Source organism: Molossus molossus, unplaced genomic scaffold (genome assembly GCF_014108415.1).
Source record: "Molossus molossus isolate mMolMol1 unplaced genomic scaffold, mMolMol1.p scaffold_m16_p_18, whole genome shotgun sequence".
In the NCBI taxonomy this organism is placed as follows: Eukaryota; Metazoa; Chordata; class Mammalia; order Chiroptera; family Molossidae; genus Molossus; species Molossus molossus.
Genome location: NW_023425353.1, coordinates 16,037,407 through 16,057,525, shown reverse-complemented (window position 1 = coordinate 16,057,525; position 20,119 = coordinate 16,037,407). Strand labels below are relative to the sequence as shown.

The 20,119-nt window shown below is 39.3% G+C and overlaps 1 protein-coding gene across 7 annotated transcripts in view; it reads right to left on the bottom strand.

Moving 5' to 3' along the window:
• Nucleotides 1-1,652: 1,652 nt before the first annotated feature.
• Nucleotides 1,653-20,119, bottom strand: part of DENND6A (DENN domain containing 6A) — a 62,880-nt gene continuing 44,413 nt past the window's right edge. For 2 of the 7 annotated variants that reach the window (XM_036266585.1, XM_036266587.1), the window contains 9 exons: nt 15,612-15,706; nt 8,673-8,738; nt 8,512-8,576; nt 7,858-7,947; nt 5,972-6,025; nt 5,752-5,861; nt 5,454-5,556; nt 3,861-3,935; nt 1,661-2,349 (listed from right to left, as the gene is read on the bottom strand). In XM_036266585.1, coding sequence (XP_036122478.1) covers nt 2,218-2,349; nt 3,861-3,935; nt 5,454-5,556; nt 5,752-5,861; nt 5,972-6,025; nt 7,858-7,947; nt 8,512-8,576; nt 8,673-8,738; nt 15,612-15,706 — 790 coding nt within the window. In that variant the 3' untranslated portion in view covers nt 1,661-2,217. Of the gene's footprint in view, nt 2,350-3,860; nt 3,936-5,453; nt 5,557-5,751; nt 5,862-5,971; nt 6,026-7,857; nt 7,948-8,511; nt 8,577-8,672; nt 8,739-15,611; nt 15,707-20,119 lie in introns of all 7 variants that reach the window. The other 5 variants (XM_036266584.1, XM_036266588.1, XM_036266583.1 and 2 more) reach the window with 5 other exon arrangements.

Genomic DNA, 20,119 nt, shown 5'->3' with positions numbered 1-20,119 from the left:
AGAAAGATAAAGAACCGCATAATGCACATTTCATTTACCGTGCGTTTTTTCAAGCATTCCAACCTTACTCAGAAATAACAAGATACTCAAGTGTTTTAAAATCAAAGGCCTTTAATTTGATTTTCGGTAATAACCATAAATGCCTTCACAAAACCTCCTTTTCACTGAAAACAGAAGGCACTAGGCATTACATAACACCCTGAAAGCAGTGATTTCTTCTGATGCTGGTGGAGATAAACATTAAATGGAAGGTTTAGATCTTAACAATGTCTCCTCAAAAAAAAAACAAGGGTCGGGGATGGGGGTGGGGGGACACTTCTAAAAATCACACAAAAAATGAAGTTACCAGTCAGTCTTTCTCAGGTTCCCAATTCAATTTTAAAATATTTTTACAAGTAACTTGAAATGAATAGATAAACCAGGTTAAGTATGATAGGGTTTTCAACATTTGTTAGGCTTTAATTGAATACTGTAAATATAAAGATTATTATGCTAATTGGCATCCTTTGATACTCTTTAGCTTGAAATGATACATCCTGTAGTGGTATAATTTAAAATATCCTTGATATGACACTAACAACTTTCAAATTCTAGTCACAAACTGCATATAAATTGTGAGATTATTAAAATACACCTTTTGAAAAATAAGATGACCATTTATACCTAAGTAAGGTTTCTTATACCTAAGAAAGTTATGAAATACTTTAGCAATTTAAAAGTAGTTGCCCCTTTTCCATAAGGGTAACTGTTGTTTCACAAAATAACTCATACGACCCGAGGCAAATGATTTCTTTCAAAATGCCATATTCTCTCTATGACTTTGAGGTATGCTTCAAGAGACTACATCCATGAGAAAAGGGCACATTTGGGTATAAGACCACAGTTACAAACACAAGGAGCCTTTCTTGGGTAGGGAGTGCCCTTAAGAGTTATATTAACAGAAAAGGATTGCTTCTGAAGCCATTTCTTTTACAAACACATACAACTAAGTTTGGTTACTTTAAGAGGGTAATTCAAGATGCAGCTATTTACATATGTGCTATGTCATGTGTGCCTTTTTAAAATAGTGGCTTCTGCAGGACACTCCTATTCAAACACAAACCAAACAACTTTGGTAGAATAAACCAAACCACAATCTTCTAGTTTTGGCAAGGTAGTATAAACAAAACAAAACAGAAACAAACAACAACAAAAAACTAGCTATAACAGTGATTAAGCCAAAAGTTCCCTCCCATGTCAAATTACAGTAAGGAAAGTGTTCTGAGAAATATTAATTTTGGGGGAAAAAACCCTACCAAACAAATAATGCTGAAAATCAATCTTACAATTATTCAAATAACACCACATAAAAGGCTTATGAATGCCTTTAAAGTAAGAATAGTTCAGTTTTAAAAATAGCTGATTATTAGGTTTATAATTAGAATGTCTTCGAAAAACATCCAAGCTAACTTAAACAGAAACCAATTAGTAAAGGGTAAGAGGAAATGAACTCTTCCATAATTAATGTTAGATGCCTTCTATAGCCTTTGGAGAAACTAGTAAGATTAAATTTGAAAATGATATAGAAAATAATAAAATGATTACATGACAACTGAGAAACAATACCATGCCACTACTAATAAACATGATGAGTCAAGAAACATATTTTTAAGCAATTATTATGTAAAAGTATGCCTTATATAATTACATATCATAATCAAGTTAAGAAAAAGCTTCAAGACTAGCAGCTGGGTTTTGTGAAACATGTAGGACAACGGAAGGCACTACAAAAGCATTAATTACTTCTAACTACAGTCAGACAGTTCAGTCTTTTCCTTCTTCTGAAGAAGGTAGCCAGTGTCAATGTTATTTTTATATCCCCCTGAGTTTTAACATGATTGGGCAAAACAGCACCAATTTAAAAAAATATTGCAATGCCAGCACTGCAGTTTGGAATCACTTATAACTGATGGCCCCACAGGTCTCTCATAAGAGCACTTTAGAACATGATTAAAAATATAGAAATGCCTTTCAGTGTTTCAGTATTAAAGTGGAACCACCACAGATACCATTTTTTAAAATAATGCACTAAAAAAGTCAGTATAGTCTTTCCACCCTGTAGCTAGCATTTACGGCTATTTTCCACTCCAGGAGATCTCCTTTGTGCGTCCAGTTAAAATGTCAGTATGCTTCATGATGCACATTCAGTCCTTTCTGGCTGGAAAATCCTGGCAAATATCATGTCATGCCCGTTTTGAGCAGTATGCCTTGTAGGTCTTCTGGTACTGCTAAGATAATTGCGTCTATGTGTGTCCGTAACTTTTCCACAGTTTCGGGTTTCACAGGTAAATGCTCTCGATCAGCCTGCAACTGTACAAGGCACATTTGGAAGCATTTCAATTATCATCTGAGTCTGTATTAATACATTGTATTTTCTAAATAAACATTTAAAAATTTCAACCAGAATTTATAGAAATTGTAAAAAAGCAAAGAAAGTGTCATTTAAACATTGTATTGTTTGAGCTCAATAAAAAACTTCTATGTAAATTGATAATACTTACCACATACCATATGGTATTAAAAATGTAAGTGGCAATGATTTTGGAGAGCTCATTAGACTCCATGTAAATACTTTTAAAATATGGCATTATTATGATCTGCTTCAGTGACCAAGTATCTTCAGTTAGATCTACTATCAATTAATTGACCAATCTCAAGTCCTCTCATTTAAAAAGGTTACTTCTGTGCCCTGGCTGGGTAGCTCAGTTAGAGTGTTGTCCCAATATGCCAAGGTTTCAGGTTCAATCCCCGGTCAGGGCACATTCAAGAATCAACCAATGAGCCCTGGCCAGTTTTGCTCAGTGGTTAGAGCGTCGACCTGCAGTCCAGAGAGACCCGGGTTTGGTTCCTGTTAAGGGTATGTACCTCGGTTGCAGTTTGTCCCAGGCCCTGGTTGGGTCGTGCGGGTGGCAACCACTCGATGTGTCCCTTTCACATTGATGTTTCTCTCTCTCTCTCTCTCTCTCTCTCTCTCTCTCTCTCCCCCTCCCTCCCTCCGTCCCTCCCTCCCTCCCTCCCACTCTATCTGAACAACAACAACAAAAAAATGTCCTTGGGTGAGGATAAAAAAGAATCAACCAATGAATGCATAAATAAGGGGAACAACAAATCATTGTTTCTTTTCCTTTCTCTCCCTCTTGTCTCCTTTCCCCTCTCTCTAAAATCAATAGATAAAATAAATTAAAAAAGAAATAAATAAATAAAGCCCTGACTGGTTTAGCTCAGCAGTTAGAGCATCAGCCTGTGGACCAAAGAATCACGGGTTTGCCCTGGCCAGTTTGGCTCAGCGGTTAGAGCGTCGGCCTGCGGTCCGGAGAGACCCGGGTTCGGTTCCCGCTAAGGGCACGTACTTCGGTTGCAGTTTGTCCCTGGCCCTGGTTGGTTGTGTGGGTGGCAGCCACTCAATGTGTCCCTTCATGTCGATGTTTCTCTCTCTCTCCCTTCCTCTCTCTCCCTCCCACTCTATCTGTACAAAAATGGAAAAATATCCTCCGGTGAGGATAAAAAAAAAAAAAAAGAATCACGGATTTGATTCCGGTCAAGGGCATGTACCTCGGTTGTGGTTCATCCCGGCCCTGGTCGCAGTCATGTGGGAGGGAACCAGTCGATGTGTCCCTCTCACGTTGATATTCCTCTCTCTCTCCCCCTCCTTCCCACTCTATCTGAAGATAAACAGAAAAATGTCCTCAGGTGAGGATTAAAAAAATAAATAAGTAAATAAATTTAAAAATAAAAAGGTTATGTCTGTGATACATCATGAACTGTCACCTCAGATATGAAGAAAACATCTTCACGGATCTTTGGTTGTTTTGGGTACTTACCAACTTGCTTTTTAGCTTCAATACAAGATCTACTGTTTCTACTTCTGTGTGTTTCTGCGTCCATAGAAGTAAGTCCTAGAAGAATAAACAAATCCCAAATAAGTTAAGTGCTCAAATCATTTTCAAACTGCTCTATTTCAATAGATAAAACTACTGAGAACAGGAAAAAAAAAGGGGGAATAAGGTATTTAATCCAGATAGAGCATGACAATACAAAAATAGTTCTGTACATGATATTATAACAATTTTAATTAGATGATTTTCAACATTAGCCAGAACAAATTATTAAATATTTGGCAGTAAAATAAGAACTTCTTTTCTAAGGTAGTCCTTCTAGATTAATCACAAAATAACAAAATTGCAACTCCAAGTACAATACTAAACCCTACCCTCACAAAGTAGTGAGTGCTTTATAAGGAACACTGGCTAACAAATGAACATGAATATAATCCTGGATGTAAACTTTGCATCTGCAAATAAGCTCTTCATGGGCTTACTTATGGTTGTCTTCATCATATTCCTTCTCTTAAAACCACAATCACTGCAAGTTTATGATTAGAAAGTTAACACTGAGGCTAGCTCACCTCAAACTAACTACAAATGAAAATGAGACTATCCTTAATAATTTAAAATAGGCTTGCCCTATTAAAATAGGCTGGTGTGGTTCAGTGGATTGAGCATCACCTCATAGACTGAAGGGTCCTAGTTTGATTCCTGGTCAGGGCATATGCCTGGGTTCATGCTCAATTCCCAGGAGGGGGTATGCAGGAGGCAGCCAATCGATGTTTCTCTCTCACATCAATGTTTTTATCTTTCCCTTCCTCTCTCTCTAAAAAGTCAATAAAAACATATTTATGTTTTTAAAAAATAGCCTGGTAACATAAAGCATAAAAAGTCACTCAAAATATAGGGAAAAAATTATTAATAGTAACTAAAAGAGATTAATAAGGCATGTTGGAAAAAATCTGGAGTTAGACTGTTTGAATTTGAATCCTGACTCCATTCAGTAGGATGCTGGAAAATATTTAACAACCAGAAAAAGTCTCTGGTTTGTAGCATTTGCCAATTTCTGTAATGTAATACTCCCACTGTAGCCGATTTCAAACTACTAACCTGAGCTCACTGAATGCAGAGCGGGGAAGAGATGTACAGTCAGCTCTTATGAGCCAATGCAAGTGGGCTCTGACTCACTGCTGGCTCCCGTACTAAGCAGTAATGTAATCTGAGCAAGTCACTTAACTTACAATCCTCAGGTATCCCACAATGTAGATCATAACATACCTTCAATGAAGTGGTGTGAAAATTAAAAGACATTATCCATATAGAGCACCTACACAGTCCTTGGCATATAGCACATGATCTAGAAAAGTTAGCTATTATTATTATTATTTTTTTTGGTGGTACGTGCCCCTAGTGGTAACCGAACCCGGGACTCTCTGGTCCGCAAGCCGATGCTCAACCACTGAGCCAAACAGGCCAGGGCAGCTATTATTTTTTATAAAGTAGTAGATATGGACATCCTTCCAGCCTCTAAGGATAATTTTATCCTTTTTCAATAGTTGTTAATATCACACAAATATGCTGTTCTCTAACCTCTTCACAAAGAGCTTCTAGATGGAGTGCCTCCAATTTCTGGGTCATTTCCTTCCGCCGGGTCTTGAACCAACCATCAAAATTTGGGGATTTTAGAAAATGCCTATAAAAATAAAATTTAAAACAGCAAATTTGATTATGACTTACTTCCTCTCCTTAATTCCTTTCCTACCTATAGCTGGAAGAACCATGTGAAACAACGAAATTCCGAATAAAAGAATATAAGTTTAAGTCCAGCTTTTTTTTTTTTTTTAAATAAAGCTCTACAGATGGGTGAAAAAGGAAAAAGGAGGCTAACCGGTAAAGTCCAATCCAATCGCCTTTTATTCTAGAGGTCAACTGAGGTCCTGCTTTCTCAAGTGTTTTCATAAATTCTTCCGGAAGGAATTGTCTTAATTGGGGTGGACTCTAGAAAAAAAAAGACATATACTGTATTTAAAAACTAGAAATGGATATGTTCAAAGAAATTAATTATAGTTAGAAAACTCATATAGAAATTTAATTGAATATATTTATACCTTCCATGGAGAAATACTTTTCTGCAAAGGCATCAAACTTGCTACATATCTTTCCTAAAACCAAGAAAAAAAAGTTAATCAAGTTAGGTATTCCAGAGTGTCTTTAAAAACGTTTAAATATACTTACTAAAAGAAATGGGTTACCAAGTTTTGCATCATATGGTCTTCCAATGAACATCAACAATACCATTACTCCCACAGTGATAAATAAAGCTAAATTCAGACTGTATTAAGGGAAGTCAGACTTTTAATAAATATGTAACTAAATCTTCGATAATCCAAGGAACTACATTTAAAAAACATTTTTATTTATTGATTTTTTTTAAAAAAGAAGAATGACAGAGAGAAACAATGATTTGTTGTTCCACTTATTTATGCATTCATTGGTTGCTTCTTGTATGTGCCCTGACCAGGGATTGAACCAGCAACCTTGGTGTACTGGGACGAGGCTCTAACCAGCTGAGTACCTGCCCAGGGCCAGGACTACACATTTTTAATAATAACTAACCTTACTAAGGTTCCAGAAAATACACTCAACATTTTAAATGTATAATCTCTTTTAATCCTTGCAACCATCCTATTGGGAACCTAAGGCTTCAAAAGGCTAAATAACCCACCCAAGGTCACACAGTTTAAACTTGAATTCAGATCTACTTGACTTCAGCCCATGCTCTAAGCACTACAGAAAGGTTCATTTACTTAAATTTAAATGGAACAAAACAAACTGACACCCATAGACCAAGAAAGAATATTTCTTCTCAAAATATAATAGCAAAAATCTCCAGCTTACCCCCATATAGAATTCAGATAGATTGCTTTACATTAATAACTACATGAAATCTCTCTCCAATCCAGTCTGCATACTAGAACCACATTATGCCTGATACGGTGAGGCTTCATTTAGTATTTTAATGATTTCCCTGAATTTCATGGAATAACCATATCATTCAGTTATTTACTCCACAAATATTTATTGAGCATTACCATAAACCAGACTGAGGAAAAGATAATGAACAGACAGACAGACAAGAACAGTTATCATGGAGCTACAGTTTCATGGATATCGTATCAAATTGTGCTCAAGAAAATGAAATCAATGTCCTGGCTGGGTAGATAAGTTGCCTAGAGCATTGTCCTGATACCCCAAAGGTGCCGGTTTGATCCCTGGTCAGGGCACATACAAGAAGCAATCAATAGCCCTGGCCGGTTTGGCTCAGCAGTTAAAGCGTTGACCTGCGGTCCAAAGAGTCCCGGGTTCGGTTCCCGTTAAGGGCACATACCTCGGTTGCAGTTTGTCCCTGGCCCTGGTTGGTCGTGCGGGTGGCAGCCACTCGATGTGTCCCTTTCACGTCGGAGTTTCTCTCTCTCTCTGTTCCTCTCTCTCCCTCCCATTTTACCTGAACAAAAAATGGAAAAATGTCCTTGAGTGAGGATAAAAAAAAAAGAGGCAATCAATAAATTCATTAATGGAACAACAAATGGATGTTTCTCTCTCCTCTCTCTCTCAAATCAATAAAATAAAAATAAAATAAAATGGGAAAAGAAAATCAGAAAAAGAAGCTACAGGATAACCTATAAAGGTATAAAATGCAATAAGTATATAACATTCTACTGCAATTATCTCATTTAAGGTATTCACAACAACCCTGAAAGGTATTTAGGAAAAGTGGAATTAGCCATATTTTATAAAGAAATTGAGGGTAAGAGTAAAAAGTGACTTCCCAAAGTTATACAGTTAATGAATCAAGAATCCAGGTCTCTATTTTTAATCACTAAACACATAAGCAGACAAACACATACCTAAAAAAAGGTTTTGGTGGATGGGAAAAACATTCATGTACCCTTCAACGAATCATTACATTATGCAAATGTATATGTTAACTTACTAATGGAATGATGAAACTTTGTGTCAGTTCCAAGAAATAGCGTCGCAGAATAACGCTTTGAGCCTCAGAAGGACGTTTCTGTTGTACACCCTTAAAAGAGAAAACAATAAGAACCTATATCTAGTATTAGGGAATATAAGACAATGGATAATTATAGAAGTTCAACTGATATATTTAAAATATATATCAATGTAAAACAAACCCTACCCTTCATTTTGGAGTAATTTAATCTAAAATTCATTATGCAATATATTATGAAAAAATTCTTAGAGAAAAACATAAAACATTCATCCCATACTTAAAAATACCAGTTCACAACAAAGACTGCCTTTATTTCATACCTGCTGTATTAATACTATTTACATTTTCCAAAAAAAGGCTAACTATCCCCTACTATTAGATGCTAAGCTACCTCGTGACACAGTCCATTTTTTCACTATAACTTACAAGTATCTAGGAAGACTGGCACTAGCTGCAGCTCCCTATTTTAAGTTCATAATTGCTGCTACTATAGTCAGTCTCCTGATTTTTATGAAGCTTTGGTTCAAAAGAGAGGCCCTGTTTCACATTATTGTACATAAAGCACACATTGCCTAGTGTATACTGCATACCTGAACAAGAATATTTAAATTAGTAATATGAGCAAATAATTACCTTCTGTAATTGTTTTATGATCTCTTCATCTCTATTTAGATATGGCTTATAAGAAGTATAAACTCCTTAGAAATAAAGAAAATAAGGTAAACAGTAAGTTTATATTGTTTTAAACAAGTACCCATATATGTATATATTTTAAAATTAGTAAAAGTCAATACCAGGTTTAGAATCCAAAGTCTTTAGGTTCTTCAATTTTTTCACTTTAACTTGCTTAGGAATTTCACCTGAAGGAAACATCAGGAAGATTCTTAGAATTATTCAAATTGCACATCACAAAACTGGAATTTTATAAGATTAATAATCTGCTTACTATTACTTAGGGATATTGTAGCTAATGTAGTCTTCCTAACACCAATTACTGTTATTGATGTTATTACTGATACTTTAAAACTGGCTAAAGGGAATACTGGATTATTACAGCATTACAGAAACAATTTGTATAAATTACATAAAATGGGTACTTGGATCTTTCATTAATATCTATCATTATTTAAAATTTTCCCTTTTTATCACTCAACTAATAATTTTTTTTTATCCTCACCCAAAGACATTTTTCGATATTTTGTTCAGATAGAGTGGGAGGGAGAGAGAGAAACATCGATGTGAAAGGGACACATCGAGTGGTTGCCACCCGCATGACCCAACCAGGGCCAGGGACAAACGGCAACCTTAGGGGGAACCAAACCCGGGTCTCTCTGGACCGCAGGCCGACGCTCCAACCACTGAACCAAACTGGCCAAGGCACTCAACTAATAATTTAAAATATTTGTGCCAAATACATAATTTGAACATTTATGTGCCAATATAAATAAAATATCCTTTAAGAGTCAATGGAATTAAAAGCAACTCCTAAATTAGAATGCAGATGTAGTATTCAAAGATTTTTTTCTGGCACCTCTCAAAATTCTGCTTTTGCATTGTAGAAACTTACACTGCCACCAGGCAGTGATAGTGTATGCCACAACCACAGGTAGGATTCACAGACGGACAGGACTCCTGAGCAGGACTGCTGTGAACAACTCCAGCAGCATACACAGTGGTTCTAGTCTCAAGGTCTAGAGAAGCTACAATCTAAACCACCCTTCTAACTGGCAGAAAAACACCTCAAGATAAACACGTAAAAGTGTCATATACATACAAAATAAAACAGGCTTTCTTTCTCTGTCCTTCCCTCCTCCTCCCCATTGGTCCTAGGTCTTTTATTTTTATTTATTAATTTTTCATCCTCATCCGAGGATATTTTTTCATTGATTTCTAGAGAGAGTGGGAGCGTGAGAGAGAAACATTGATGTGAGAGAGACACACCGTTTGGTTGCCTCCTGCATGACCCTGACCAAGGCTGGGGATAGAATCTGCAACTCTTCGGTCCACAGGGCAACACTCTAACCACTGAGTTAAACCAACCAGGGTGGTCCTAGGTATTTTAAAAGGTAACTTCAGCCAAGCTCAGTGGTTTGAGCATCCCATGCACCAAGAGGTTGATGGTTTGATTGCCAGTCAGGGCACATAGCCAGGTTGCAGGCTCGATCCCCAGTATGGGGCATGCAGGAAGCAGCTGATCGATGTTTCTCTCTCATCAATGTTTCTATCTACCCCTCTCCCTTCCTCTCTATCTAAAAAATCAATAAATATATATTTATAAAAAAAATAAATGGTAACTTCACCTGCCTGAAGAGATTTATCAGAATAGCAAGAATATTAGCTGGCAAGATATCATAAGAAAAGAAACTGCAGATCGATATTCCTCATGGATGCAGATGTAGAAATCCTCAACAAAATATTAGCAAATCAAATCCAGAAACATAAAAAGGAACTATACACCATGACCAAATAGGATTTATCCAAGGAATGTAAGGTTGGTTTAACGTTTAACATCAAAAAAATCAATTAATATAATATACTATATTAACAAAGGACAAAAACCACATAATGATCTCCATAGATACAGAAAAAGGGTTTAACAAAACTCAGCACTAATTCATAATAATCACTAAAGCTAGGAATAGAAAGATAAATTCCTCAAACTGATAAAGGACATCTATGAAAAACCTACATCTAGTACCATAATTAGACTTGTATATTTAAAACTATAAAACATTGCTGAGAAAAACTAAGGAACTAAACAATGAATAAATATTTTATTTATTTATTTATTTATTTATTTAATCCTCACCCGAGGACATTTTTTCGTTTTTTGTTCAGATAGAGTGGGAGGGAGAGAGAGAAAGATCGACATGAAAGGGACACATCAAGTGGTTGCCAACCAGGGCTGGGGACAAACTGCAACCAAGGTACATGCCCTTAGCAGGAACCGAACCCGGGTCTCTCTGGACCGCAGGCCGATGCTCTAACTGCTGAGCCAAACTGGCCAGGGCTGAAGAAACATTTTAAATTCCTGGATTGAAAGGCTTAGTATTTTTCAGATGGCAATTCTCTCCCAAATTGGTTACCTATTTAACAGAATCCCTATCAACATTCCAGCTGCCTTTTCTACAGAAATTGATAAACTGATCTTAAAATTTATATGGAATGCAAAAGACCAAGAATAGCCAAAACAATTCTGGAAAAGAAGAACAAAGTTTAAAGACTTTTAAATCTTTTTTATTTTTTTTATCCTCACCCGAGGACATTTTTCCATTTTTTGTTCAGGTAGAGTGGGAGGGAGAGAGAGGAACAGAGAGAGAGAGAGAAACATCAATGTGAAAGGAACACATCGAGTGGCTGCCACCCGCACAACCGACCAGGGCCGGGGACAAACTGCAACCGAAGTACATGCCCTTAGCGGGAACCGAACCCGGGTCTCTCAGGACCGCAGGCCAACGCTCTAACCGCTGAACCAAACCGGCCAGGGCAAGACTTTTAAATCTTTTACCCATTTAAAATTAGATTAGTAAGACAATAATCTAATTTTAAGTGGCAAAAGATTTTTAAAAATTTTTTTATTTATTTTTTAACTTTTTAATGTTTTAATCCTGACTCAAGGACATTCTTGCATTTATCTTCAGATAGAGCAGGAGGGAGAGAGGAAGGAAAAGAGAGAGAGAGAGAAACATTGACATGAGGGAGACACACCGAGTGGTCACCACCCACACGACCCCAACCAGGGCCAGGAACAAACTGCAACCTAAGTATGTGCCCTTAGTGGGAACCGAACCCAGGACTCTCCGGTCCATGGGCCAACGCTCTAACAGCTGAGCCAAACCGGCCAGGGTATGGCAAAAGATTTAAATCAACATTTCATCAAAGAAGATATATGAACAATTAATAAGTAGATGAAAAGATGCTCAACATCAGTAGTCACTAGGGAAACACAAATTAAAACTACCATTTCAAACCCACTAAATGCTACAATGAAAAAGATAGACAAGCCCTGGCCGGTTTTGCTCAGTGGTTAGAGCGTCGGCCCGCATACCAGAGAGTCCCAGTTTCGGTTCCCCCTAAGGGCATGCACCTGAATTGCAGTTTGAACCCGGCCCGGTTGGGGTTGTGTGGATGGCAACCAGTCAATGTGTCTCTCTCACATCGATGTTTCTCTCTCTCTCTTCCTCCCTTTCTCCCTCCCACTCTATCTGCAGATAAATGCAAAAATGTCCGCAGGTGAGGATAAAAAAAAAGAGAGAGAGCATCAGCCAGAAGACAAATGAGTTGCAGGTTCAGTTCTGGCCAAGGGCACGTACCTTAGTTGCGGTTCATTCCCGGCCCTGGTCCAATCCTGCAGGAGGCAACCAGTTGATGTGGCTCTATCACATCGATGTTTCTCTCTGTCTCTCTCCCCCTTCTTCCCACTCTATCTGATGATAAATGGAAAAGTATCCTCGAGTGAGGAATACAAAAAAAGAAAAGAAAAAGACAGACAATACCAAATATATTGGTAAGGATGTGAAGAAATAGAAACCCTCATGCACTGCTGGTAAGAATGTACAATGGTGAGCCACTCTGGAAAATAGTTTGGCGTTTCTTTTTTGTTTGTTTGTTAATCCTCACCCGAGGATATTTTTTTCCATCAATTTTTAGAGAGAGTGGAAGGGAGGGAGGGTTAAAGACAGAGAAAGTGCCCAGTTGGTGTGGCTCAGTGGTTGAGCATCGACCCCATGCACCAAGAGGTCACTGGTTCGATTCCTGGTCAGGGCATATGCCCAGGTTGTGGGCCTGGTCCCCAGTGGGGGGCATGCAGGAGGCAGCCGATCGATGTTCTCTCTCATCGATGTTTCTGTCTCTCCCTCCCTCTCCCTTCCTCCCTCTCTAAAAAAAAATCAATAAAGAATATTAAAAAAAGAGAATTCCTCTTTCTAAAAAACAAAAGGCAAAGAGAGAGAGAGATAAAGAGACATCAATGTGAGAGAGACACATCAACTGGTTGCCTCCCATGTGCCCTGACTGGGACTGGGGATTGAACCTGCAACCCAGGTATGTGTCTTTGACTGGGAATCGAACCCGAGACCTTTTGGTGCATGGGCTAACACTCTAACCACTAAGCCACACTGGCCAGGGCATTTGGTGCTTCTTAAAAAGTTAAACAGATTTATCAACTCATGTTACTTTACCAATTTTATGCAAAAGTTCCTCTACTTACATCCCTAACAATGAGCCATTTTTCATTGGAAAACGACAATAAACAGTAAACTACTAGTATAGCAAATTAACTATGTTACAATTAATCAAACAGTCTATATTAATAAAATAAAACCATATGAGTAAATGTCATGATTAAATTAAGATAAAAAAAAAACTTTTCATATCTTCTCTTAGCTAAGACTCTGGTAACTGCTGTGCTCTCAATTATCAATAATAATCAGACATAACACTAGTGAAATGACAGGAGACCATGACATTTACAGAGTGCCATGAGTTAGGCACTGTGTTTAATCCAGCAAACAAATGTGAGGTTTAAGGAGACTGTTCTGCCTAAACTCACACATATCTGACTGCTAGAGTGAAACACTTTGCTCTTTTATTTCAGATGGTATCTAAAGATTTCAGTATAAGATTGAGTCTAATATTTATAAATAATATGATTTAAAAAGTTATTCCTGCCTGGCCAGTGTGGCTAAGGGGATTGAGCATTATTCCATGGACTGAGATGTCCCAGTTCAATTCCTGGTCAGGGCACATGCCTGGATTGCAGGCTTAATCCCCAGTAGGGGGCATGTAGGAGGCAGCTAATTGATGTTTCTCACATCAATGTTTCTCTCTCTCTCTAAAAAAAATCAATAAAAACATATTTAAAAATAAAATAAAATTTTATTCCCTGGATCTAATATCTATTTAGATTTATGTATATAAATAAGAAAAATTTCTTTCTTTTCTTTTTTATTTATTTTTTTGTGTGGTACATACCCCTAGCAGAAACCAAACCCGGGACTCTCTGGTCCACAGGCCGACGCTCAACCACTGAGCCAAACTGGCCAGGGCAATAGGAGAAATTTCTTATAAAATAATAACACTATTAAATAATGCTTTAAATATACCTGTGTATACCAAAAGAAAAGTCTTATAAGTATCACATCATAAAGTTATTTAAAAATATTTTCACTATCTCAAGTCTCAACTATTTCAATGAAAAAAAATCAGAAATGTCCAGTGAGAAATGAAAGAGGTACTATTAAATTGTCATCTAAATTAACAAAAATTTCAACCTCAGAATTCATTTATTCATTTAAAAACACTTTTAAAATAGCTTCCATGGCTCTTTTCGCCATCTTGGAGCCTGTGGAAGCCTGTTGGGAACAGGACTTCTAAATCAACAAATAACGTGTGGAAGGCTGTGGTACAAGGCCATTACTGCTGGATATAAGCAGGCTCTCCGGAACTAGAGCAAGGATACAGCTTTTCTTAAAACTGAAGGTGTTTATGCTTGAAATGATACTGAATTCTATTTAGGCAAGAGATGTGCTTATCCATACAAAGCAAAGAATAACATAGTGACTTGGGGTGGCAAACTGAGTAATCTGGGAAAATTATGGAAATAGTGGAATTATTTGTGCCAAATTCGGAAGGAATCTTTTGCTGAGGCCATTCAACACAGATTCCATGTACTGCTATATTCCTTGAGGATTTAAATTTATTGAAAAGTAAATAAGTAAAAGTGGATTTGTTCTCTTGTTTTAAAAAAAAAAGCCCTTGCAGGTTTTTCTCAGTGGTTAGAGTGTCAGCCTGCAGACCAAGAGTCCCTGGTTTGGTTCCCACTAAGGGCACGTACCCCAGTTCCAATTCGTCCCTGCCCCTGTTAGGGTCAAGTGGGTGGCAACCAGTCGATGTGTCTCTCTCACATCCATGTTTCTCTCTCTCTCTTCCTCCCTCTCTCCCTCCCACTTTAGCTGAAGATAAATGCAAAAATGTACTCTGGTGAGGATTAGAAAAAAAAGCCACATTAGCAAGGTAAATATATCTTATTTTCTCAAGGAAAGCAAAACATTTTGATTACTTCTTTAATCAATACCAATACCACAGAAATGTATAATACTTGTTCTGAGACCTAACCAAGAATTTATGGCAGATTGAATAATTTGAGTTTCTATAAGGTTTCATTCAAGCAGTGTTAGAAATCCCTTTTTGATTGGATTAGCCATATACAAAAAGTAGCTCAAATTTTCAAGGTTTCATTTTGCTATAATTAATTCCATGTTTATAAGACTCTAAGTACATTTTCTGGTAGGAGAAATAATGGGTTTCACCTGTATATTTTAGTAAGAAGTTACGCTTTTCTCCAAAAGCCCTTAATTCAGGTTGCCTCAAAAAAGATTGCCATCAGCCCTGGCCGGTTTGGCTCAGCGGGTAGAGCGTCGGCCTACAGTCCAGAGAGACCCAGGTTTGGTTCCCGCTAAGGGCGCGTACCTTGATTGCAGTTTGTCCCCGGCCCTGGTTGGGTTGTGCGGGTGGCAGCCACTCGATGTGTCCCTTGCACGTTGATGTTTCTCTCTCTCTTTCTCCCTCCCACTCTATCTGAACAAAGAATGGAAAGGTGTCCTTGGACGAGGATTAAAAAAACAAAACAAAACATAATAAAAAGTAACCAAAAACTGAAAACAAACGGGAAGAAATAAACCTGCTCAGCCACATTACACACTAAAAAGCATAACATCGAATTTATACTTTACCGGCTGGTTTAAGGTCTCCTATTCGAATAATGTGTGGCCAGTGCTGAAGTGTTTTTGCAAAAAAAGGGTTGGTTACTCCTAAAATGACTGAGGGCCTACATAAAAACAAAGAGAGAAAAAGATGAATGTTCCATCAGAGAAGAATAGTTTACAATTTTTTTGAGTGAACCATAAATAGATTATATTTTCCTTCATTCAATGTATTACATATATGCCAGACTACATGCCAGACACCATGTTTAGCACTAGGCCTATAAAGATGAAAAGACATTTTCTTCTTTTTTTAAAATAACTTTTCTTTATTGATTGAAAAGGGGAGAGCGAAAGAAACTTCAATGAGAGAACATTGACTGGCTGCCGCCTCCTCCACGCCCCCACTGGAGATTGGGCCCACAACCTGGGCATGTGCCCTGACCAGGAATCGAACTGGCAACCTCTTGGTGCATGGGTCGATGCTCAACCACTGAGCCACACCAGCCAGGTGACATAGTCTTTCTAAAAGCACACAGTTAAAAGGTATACATACTGAATTATGATGCAGAAATTATAAAACAGTGAAGGTAGTATAAAATGTACAATAATTACAAAGGAGACACTATGTCTACCAGGAGATTAAAGGATGGCCTTATCACAGAGATGACATTTGCATAAAGATATGAAAGATGAGTAAGAGTTCTTTTTTTTTTTTTTTTTTTTATTGTTTTTATCCTCATCCGAGGACATTTTCCCATTTTTTATTCAGATAGAGTGGGAGGGAAGGAGAGAGAGAGAAACATCAATGTGGAAGGGACACATCGAGTGGCTGCCACCCGCACAACCCAAGCAGAGCCGGGGACAAACTGCAACCGAGGTACATGCCCTTAGCGGGAACCGAACCCGGGTCTCTTGGGACCGCAGACCGACGCTCTAACTGCTGAGCCAAACCGGCCAGGGCAGATGAGTAAGAGTTCTTTACCAAATAGATAACGATGGTAAAGGTGATGCAGTAGAATGAACAGTATGGACAAAGCAATAAAGTAAGATAGATCATGATCTGTTTGTAGAACTACAAATAGTTTGGTATTTCTAGAACACAAAACAAAAGATGACTAGTCAGAAATAAAAGTATTTGGGCATTGGATGCTGGCCAGATCATGAAGTACCAAGTTAATATGCTAAGAAATTTAGATGTTATCTTACAGGCAAATGAAAGTTTCTGGAGAACTAAGTGGAAGAATGCCACATGAATGAAAATGTGCTTATTAGAAAGGTTACTCTGGGGAAAATTTAGAAGATACCCTACAAGGAAGGGAAGAGGTTTGGGAAAAAGCAACAGCAAATATGAACAACAAACAGGAGAACTGGAAGTCATCAAGACTTCCAGTCAAGATGGCAGGTAGGTAAACGCGGTATCACATCCTCCACAACCACATAAAAGTTACAACTAAACCACAGAACAACCATCATTCAAAACTACCTGAAATCAAGCTGAATGGAAGTTCTACAACTACGGAATTAAAGCAGCAGCCACATCCAGACTGGTAGGAGGGGCGGAGGCGCGAGGGGCGGAGGCGCGAGGGGCGGGTCCCACACGCACAGATAAAAATCAGGAGGCTACCTCGGCTGGAAGGTCCTTCCTGAGGACTGAGGGGTCCCCATCCCACACCAGATGCCCCTCTCAGGGTTCCAGTGCCAGGAAGAGAATCCCCATCACTTCTGGCTGGAAAAACCAGTAGGAACTGAGGCTCAGGGAAGCTGAGGCGGCTGGAGCCCCAGGCAGCTCCTTAAAGGGCCCGCGCACAGACTTGTCAGACTCTCTCCCTCTAAGCTTGGAGGGGAGGCAGCTCGAAGAGCACCAGAGACATACAGGGAAAAACTGAGCTGTTTGGCACTGGATCCAGGGCTGGAGAGGGGGCTTTCTCCAGGACAAAGTGCTGTCGGAGGCCTTTGTTCCTTTGGTGAGCCCTTCCCTGGAGCGGCAGACAGTCGCCATATCGGGGACTTCAGCAACCTGGCTCACACTGGTAGCCCCGCCCTGGTGATTCCCTGAGGCCCCGCCCTGCCCCACCCAACTTTCAGGCCCACCCAACTTTCAGGCCCACCCAAGCTGTTGCCACTTGCTTAACCATAGGATTGGCCTATCTTGGATCCTGCTTCAGGTTTTCCTAAATTCTTTCAAACAAGCAGCATCTGGTCTCAGCGAGCCCCATACTGCTTGTTAAGTAATACACAGAAACAAACACAGGAAGGCAGCCAAAATGAGGAGACAAATAAACAGGTCCCAAATGAAAGAACAGAACAAAACCCCAAGAAAAGACCTAAGCGAAATGGAGATAAGCAACCTAACAGATGCTGAGTTCAAAATACTGCTTATAAAGATGCTCAATGAACTTAGTGAGAACCTCAAGAGCATAAAAAAGGACCAGTCAGAAATTACAGATGCATAGTTAGAAATGAGGGAGGCATTAACTGAAATAAAGAATAATTTACACAGATTCAATAGTAGAGTAGGTAAAGCCAAGAAGCAAACCATCGATTTGGAATATAAGGAATCAAAAAAACGCCCAATCAGAACAGCAAAAAGAAAAAGGAATCCAAAAAAATGAGGATAGTGTAAGGAGCCTCTGGGACAACTTCAAGCATGCCAACATTCACATCTTGGGGGTGCCAGAAGGAGAAGAGCGAGAACAAGAAATTGAAAACCTATTTGAAACAATAATGGCAGAAAACTTTCCAGAGGGAACTGCAGGGTGCTGGGACACCAGAGAAGCCTGTGCGACCCAGCAGGGACTGTGCGATCCAGTTACCCGTGGGACCTGTGGGGTGCTGAAGCACCAGAGAGGCCCCTGTGACCCAGCAGAGACTGTGCCAACCAGTTACCCGGGAGACCTGTGGCGTGCTGAAGCACTGAAGAGGCCTGTGCGACCCAGCAGGGACAGTGCCATCCAGTTACCCTTGGGACCTGCGGGATGGATGCTGAAGCACCAGAGAGGGCTGTGTGACCCAGCAGGGACTGTGCGATCCAGTTACCCGCGGGACCTGCAGGGTGCGGGGGCACCAGAGAGGCCTGTGCAACCCAGCTGTGCAATAGATAGACTTAGAGGATGTGAAAATGGAGGTACACAGACAATCTCCCAGGACCAAATGGGAATTACAAGTAAAATAAAGACAAATCCTCGGAAAAAAGCAACAGAGAGCAGCAGGAGAGGACCATATAACCAAGGTCACTGGTAGGATCTGAGGAGGCGCAAAAGGGTGAAGGGCGTGGAGCCCACAGACAGCAGCAGTCTTAGCTGTGAGCCGTGCCCTTGGGGAATAAAGACCAAGCCCGCTCCACAGCTCACAGACCCAGGACAGAGTGCTAAAATAGCCACAGCCACTCACCTGGGGGCTATGGCAGAGGGAGGGCAGACTGGGCTGAAACTCTGTGGGGACAAATGAGATTTGGAAGGCACTCAAGAGTTTATGCTGAGTTGTGGCCACAAAGGACAGTGGCCAGTGTGCTCCTTCCCCAAGCAGTGGGGAAAAGCAGCAGTCCCTGCCTCAGATATGCAGCCTTTCCCAGATGAGGAAAGAAATGAAAATTGAGGCTCATTAACAACCAGCATCTATCCCACGCTCTGGAAATCCGCTTATGCAGAACACCAGGGCTACATTCCAAGCACTGAGTAACTGAAACTACTAGCCTCCAGGAAAAAGCTAGAGGATAACTGAACCTTTCCTAGCCTTGCAAATCTACCCAGGAAAGTAAGACTTGACAGTGGTGTTTAATGTGGGCCCACCCAGGCTCATCCAAGCCCAGTACAGGGAGCCACAAAAAGCAGAACACCAATACCCACAGGGAAAATTTGGCAGGCTTCAAAACCCACTGAAATAGCCAAAATGGTGAAACAAAGAAACAAATCCCAAATGAAAGAACAAGAGAACTCTATCGAAGATGAGATCAATGAAATGCAGCTAAGCAAATTATCAGAGGTAGAGTTCAGAGCCATGATCTTGAGGAAGCTCAACAGCCTGAGTAAGGACATCAGCACCATGAGTAAAGATATAGAAACACTGAAAACCAACCAAGTGGAAATGAAGAATGACATAGCAGAAATTAAGAACACAAAGGAAGGACTAACCAGCACAGTAGAGGAAGTTGAGGACTGGATCAGTGAATTAGAAAACAGGGTAGAAAAAAATCAACCAATCAGAAAGCCAAAAGGAGAAAATAATTAAAATACAGGCAGATAGTTTAAGAGAACTGTGGGACAACCGGAAATGTAATAACATTCGCATCATAGGAGTCTCCGAAGAGGAAGAAAATGGGCAAGGGTAAGATAATATATTTGAAGAAATAGTGACAGAAAACTTTCCTAACTTGATGAAGGAAGAAGGCATTCAAGTTCAAGAAGCACAGAGAGCCCCAAGTAAGAAGAACCCAAACAGGTCCACACCAAGACACATAGTAATTAAAATACCAAAAATTAAAGACAAAGAGAGAATCCTAAAGACAGCAAGAGATAAACAACAAGTTACCAACAAAG